Source organism: Triticum dicoccoides, chromosome 2B (genome assembly GCF_002162155.2).
Source record: "Triticum dicoccoides isolate Atlit2015 ecotype Zavitan chromosome 2B, WEW_v2.0, whole genome shotgun sequence".
In the NCBI taxonomy this organism is placed as follows: Eukaryota; Viridiplantae; Streptophyta; class Magnoliopsida; order Poales; family Poaceae; genus Triticum; species Triticum dicoccoides.
In genome coordinates, this window is record NC_041383.1 from 815499514 (window position 1) to 815505061 (window position 5548).

General features: G+C 48.9%; 1 protein-coding gene across 1 annotated transcript; it reads left to right on the plus strand.

Annotated features, from left to right (window-relative positions):
• The first annotated feature begins 1602 nt into the window (after nucleotides 1-1602).
• LOC119366560 (cationic peroxidase SPC4-like) lies at nucleotides 1603-2929 on the plus strand. Its single transcript, XM_037632316.1, has one exon. The coding sequence runs from the start codon at nucleotides 1657-1659 to the stop codon at nucleotides 2680-2682; it is 1026 nt and encodes a 341-aa protein (XP_037488213.1). The 5' UTR covers nucleotides 1603-1656; the 3' UTR covers nucleotides 2683-2929.
• The last annotated feature ends 2619 nt before the right edge of the window (nucleotides 2930-5548 follow it).

The window sequence follows — 5548 nt, forward strand, 5'->3', positions numbered from 1 at the left end:
ATTTTCAACCGGGGTGGCCCGCCTCACTCTCCTTCTTTCCAATCAACCTTTGCCATGTCAACATGTAATCAATCCTAGCCCGTAATTGCATGTATGTGTAGCATTACTGATGTATTTGAGCCCATTCGAGAGTGTCGGTGTGTCAGCTTTATAGGCACGCTGCAAGGCATGCATGAAAAAGTCCGAGTGTGCATCGTGCGTCCGTACGTGACTTTATGCACGTTTCCTTGCATGCAGGCACCAACTTTCCATGCATGCAAGATGAGATACTCCTACTTTCACCATCGAGCTAGCTAGCCAGTGGCCGGCCACCTCTCGTGTCGTCTGCTCTCTCTGCCCGTCTCCATCTTCTCCTAGACTACCTTTTTACACTGTCACGCATGTGCTTTCTTGTAGACATGTGTGACATACCTGCATGTGTGAAATGTGTGACTGGTTCTTGGGCTATGTATATAGTCCCGTTCCGAACTTGATACATAGCTCAAGAACCCGTGAAAGTGAATAAATCAGCGAAAGCTTGGGCTCGTCTACACCCGATGAACATGAAAGATGCTTAGGTGCGTGAGATCCGTGTCAAATTTTTGCTCGTTTGAACATCTGAGTAGCTCTCAGAAGAAAAAGAGTCCAAACAGAACATGAACATGAACAGTCTGACCGAACGTTTAAGGCCTGTTTGAGACGCCCGTATGCAGTGGCGGAGCCACCTCCCGGCTACCCGGGGCAGCTGCCCGGGCTCAGCCATGCATTCTCTTTTGAACAATAGCACTAAATGGAGGGCTAACCATCATTTTGTAGGGCCAAACAACACACAGAAAACAACGCCGTGTACTTTGCCCCGGCTCGCCGGCCGAGCTGGCTCCGCCACTGCCCGTATGGGTTGCTTTTTTGTGACCAATATGTGAACAATCACTAATCAGACGGTCAGCCCGGCAGTATGAGACGGGTTTGAGGCGCCTGGCTTAAATGCTCTTAGATCGATGCGTATTTGGCTCATTTTTTTTCTCTTTCTCTAAACCAGCGTGAAGGTGTGCCCTCATCCATGTGGAATGCAATGACTGTAGTTTGACCAGCGTACATACGTACAGTTTGGGACAAAAACTACTGTTGTAAATCATGAGATTTCAGTGCAGATCAGTGGAGAATATTATCATTGAACAAAGGACTTTAGCAACCTTCTTGGGAAACGCGTGCCACATAGCACACCACATTACAATACCATATATGCATTGGCATATATAAGTTGTTCAAAAATGAGGAACAAATTAAAAATTGCACCATCGCAATATTCAATATCACATTTCGACGTTGCCGACAGGTGACAGATAGCAAAAATGTATGCTACAAACACGTTTTTTTATTCTGAATTTTTTGCATGTAACAAAATTGAATCTTCAACATACTACTAGAGCAGAGCCATCTTAGAGAAATGAAGGCCAACTATGTCCTACATCTACTGTCATGCTTATCTTTGACCCCCTTTGTGTATTCAAGGTGTGATCCATGCTAGGATTAATTGGAGAAATATCCCCACTTGGTTGTTTCCCGTTTAGCTTATAAATAACGGTCATTTCACTAGACATGAGCAAGGCACACGCCTAGCCTTAGCTAGCTAGCTTACTCCACAGTCCACACCCACCGCACCGCACCGCACCAACAATGGCTATGGCGAGCAGCAGCGGCGGCTGGGGCGCACTGGTTCTAGCCTTCGTCACCGTCGCCGTTCTGCTCTCCCCGGCGCTGTGCGCCCCTCTGGACGGCGCCGGCTTTCACACGGCGACGTGCCCGCAGCTGGAGAGCATCGTGCTGTCCTCCGTGCAGGCGGCGCTCCAGCGCGAGGTGGCGCTCGCCGCCGGCCTCCTCCGCATCTTCTTCCACGACTGCTTCCCGCAGGGCTGCGACGCGTCCGTGTACCTCAAGGGCAGCGGCACGGAGCAGGCCATGGGACCCAACACCACGCTGCAGCCGCGCGCGCTGCAGCTGGTCGAGGACATCCGCGCCAAGGTGCACGCCGCGTGCGGCCCCACCGTGTCCTGCGCCGACATCTCGGCGCTCGCCACCCGCGACGCCGTCGTGCTCTCCGGCGGGCCCAACTACACCGTGCCCCAGGGCCAGTTCGACAGCCTCGCCCCGGCGTCACAGAACGCCGTCAACGCCCTCCCGTCGCCAGCCACCTCCAGCGTCTCCGCCCTCGCGCGCGCATTCAGCGCCAAGGGCCTCCGCGACCTGGCTGACCTCGTGGCGCTCTCCGGCGCCCACACCGTCGGGAGGACGGGCTGCCCGTTCTTCCGCGACCGGGCACAGCGCATGGACGACGCCTTCTCCCGCAGGCTGGCGGCCAACTGCAGCGCGGCCCCGACCCGGCTGCAGAACCTCGACGTGGTGACCCCCGACCTGTTCGACAACGGGTACTACAGGGCGCTGGTGAACAGCCAGGGCGTGTTCACCTCCGACATGGCGCTCATCAAGGACCGCACCACGGCGCCCATCGTGAGGCAGTTCGCGCAGAGCAAGGACGCCTTCTTCACGCAGTTCGCCAAGTCCATGGTCAAGCTCGCCACCGCGCCCAGGCCCGGCGGCAACGTCGGCGAGATCCGCCGCAGCTGCTTCAGCCCCAACGCCCGGCGCGCAATTGACACCGTCGTCGACGCCGGCGAGGAGGAGGGATTCGCCGCTTCTTCCTGATGTCGATCGACTGATTAGTGTGTGTACGTTTGCTGCTAGTCGTGCGCTAGATAGCATGCACGTGCATGGCTTCGTGTATGTCAGCTGTTAATTTCTGCTCCCGTGTGTGTGTGCCAGCTTTGGCTCTACAGTCTGTAGCGTAATAAGTGACTTCATCAGTGAGTCACTGAGTGCTTGCTTGCTCAAGCTCAACACTTCAATGAAATTTCACCCCGCGGGTACCGGAATATTTGGAACCTCGATTTTTTGGACCAGATTCAAACTAGTTTCAAATAAATTTTAAATTAGGACAAGATTCATTAAAATAAGTGAGTTTAAATGGATAAAAATTCGAAACAGTTCCTGGTATTTCACATATTTCGACGAGGTCCAAAACTTTTCTCTACGAGTGTGGCTAGGTCTCACTCAAGTGACATATCATGTAAGAAAGAAAAAGAAAAAACTAAAAAAAATTGCACAATTTCCATGCAAGATCTCACAACTATAGCATCCACTGACACTTAACCAATTCTCAGTTGTCTGAGATTTAGCAACACTGTCTCCTTAAGTGAAATTGTAAACCCATGTGAAAAGATTACGCTCTCTCGGTTCTCAGATAGATACTAGTGTTTTTCTAGAAAAGTACACTTATACTAAAATTAATTGTAATCCTACTATATTAATTGCCAAAGTGAAAAAAGAAGTTTCTTTAGAGTGAAGTGTTTTGGCATGGAGCCCCGAATTTTTGAAAAAAAAAATCGAAATCAAATTTCCTGATTTAAAAAAATCTGAAAAATATGCAAGTATACAAGGATGAAATATATATTTGTGTAAAAATTCAGGATGAAATACGACCAAATACAACCTGTACAAAGAAACAAAAATTCATAGACTTTGAGCATGAATATCATGTGCTAAAAAGCCTCTCTTTTTTTGCACAACCCTCACTTTAACATATTTCGTTCTGAAAATTTACACACATGTGCATTATACCTACATGTAAATCTATATTTTTTTCAGAATTTTTTGAAACGTAAAAATATAAATTTTGATGAATTTTGAAAATTGCAAAGGGAGGCCTTCACGGAGCTCGGCTTCCAAAAGCAAAATTTGATTGCTTTAGCCTTAATTAATTAACAGCGCACATGGAGTCTTAACATCCCAAGAAACCGTGGTTGTGTATAGCATCTGGTCGATTGTTTACCTTGGCCAAAGATAAGCTAGCTGGTCTTGTGCAAGTGGTGCACGTCGCCTTCACAACTGAATATACATAGCACTACATATCTATCCGTGATGAGTGCAGTGTGTCTAGCTCCTCTGTCTCCGTTTAAGCGTCAATTAATATGGGACAAAATGAGTACTAGTAGAATAAGCCACATGCATGCCCGTACGTGGACAAAAACAATAGAGATGGACACCTCAGTCAATCAGAGCCTTGAGGCTTGATCCAACCCAATTACTAATTGAGATACATATACGACAGTGGCATCTCAACAGAACAAAGCTGCTCCGTACAGTGGCATCTCAATAGATGTAGATAGATCTATCCAGCAGCAATCGCCTACTTTTGACGAAACGACAGGCCTAGTGCGTCTGAAATGGAGATGCAAGAAACATAGCCATCTTCTTGTACAGCAACATGCATGAGCACATGGCGCGTGTGTCTGATGAGTGATGATGTGTAGGCTGGCACGAGGCGGACGGCTATGCATGCCGTCGAGGTTGATGTATGGATGGCCCAACTTAGGTAGAAACGTCAAGGAATCTAGACGTGAAGATATAAACTTGGCAAAAGCACCCAGCCCAGCAATGCTCCCCTGTTTTTCCCTTCAAACTGCTGAACGGCGAGTCGGCGGTTAATTAGCTAGCTAGCACTTGGACAAAACTCAAAACTCAAAAAGAAGAACTTGGAATAGCTGAGACGGCCGACGGACACTGCAGACAGTACTGCTCAATTCACAAAGAAATTAACTGAGCAGCCAACTCCTAGGCAAGTTATTTTCACACAACTGCGGCTAACTCATGATGCGTGCGATGAATTTATTTATTTTCACAGCATCGAGCGCGTGCAGCCCGGCCGACTAAATTGGGTGGCGACAAGACAAACTTTGGTCCTTGCTTTCTGCCCATGCCATATGCGCAACGTACTCCTACATTACACCGTAGTCCGTGGGTGGTAGCACTTTTGAAGCTATGAATCTTGATGCATGATTCAGTGGAGTGGATCGCCATCACTTTCTTCTCTGCCCATCTCACAACCCAAAGATAAGTTGTGACATGTGACAAAAAGTTGATGGTCCATGCAATGCAAGCATATGCGTGGATGGAGATCTCTCACGTATATCATTGCCCGAATTAACGCCCAACATGCAACGGCTACCAACCCAACACCAATACTACAGTACAGTACTATTTTGTCGTATCTCATCACGTGGATGACTAGTTGAGCGATCACTCAAAAAAGAAACATACACCTAGCCGTATTTCGATGGGTCTAGTAGCGCCCACATCATATAGCTCCAGAGGAGCATAGACGTGAGGGGGAGTGTTGGAGTATAATGGCCGACCCTCTCCCTCAGATCGGTCTTTTGGTTGCATTGGCTAGATCATGCACTTCTACACAAGTGTCAGCTGGACTGGCCGGATTTCGGACACGTACCTGGAGCACTCAACAGTCATGTGTTGCGACAGAAAACAACCCTGCCGAACAAGAGGATGGATGAGTTGTGGCTCGATGATTGGGGTTGGCAATGGCCACCTGACCCGCCTAAGATCGATCCCTAGGATCAGAGGGGGAGGGGCGATACCGACGATGGGAGAAGTGCTTGTTGGATCGTATCGAACAGCGGCTCCGAAATAGCAGCCCGGAGGCCCGAGGAAGGAACTC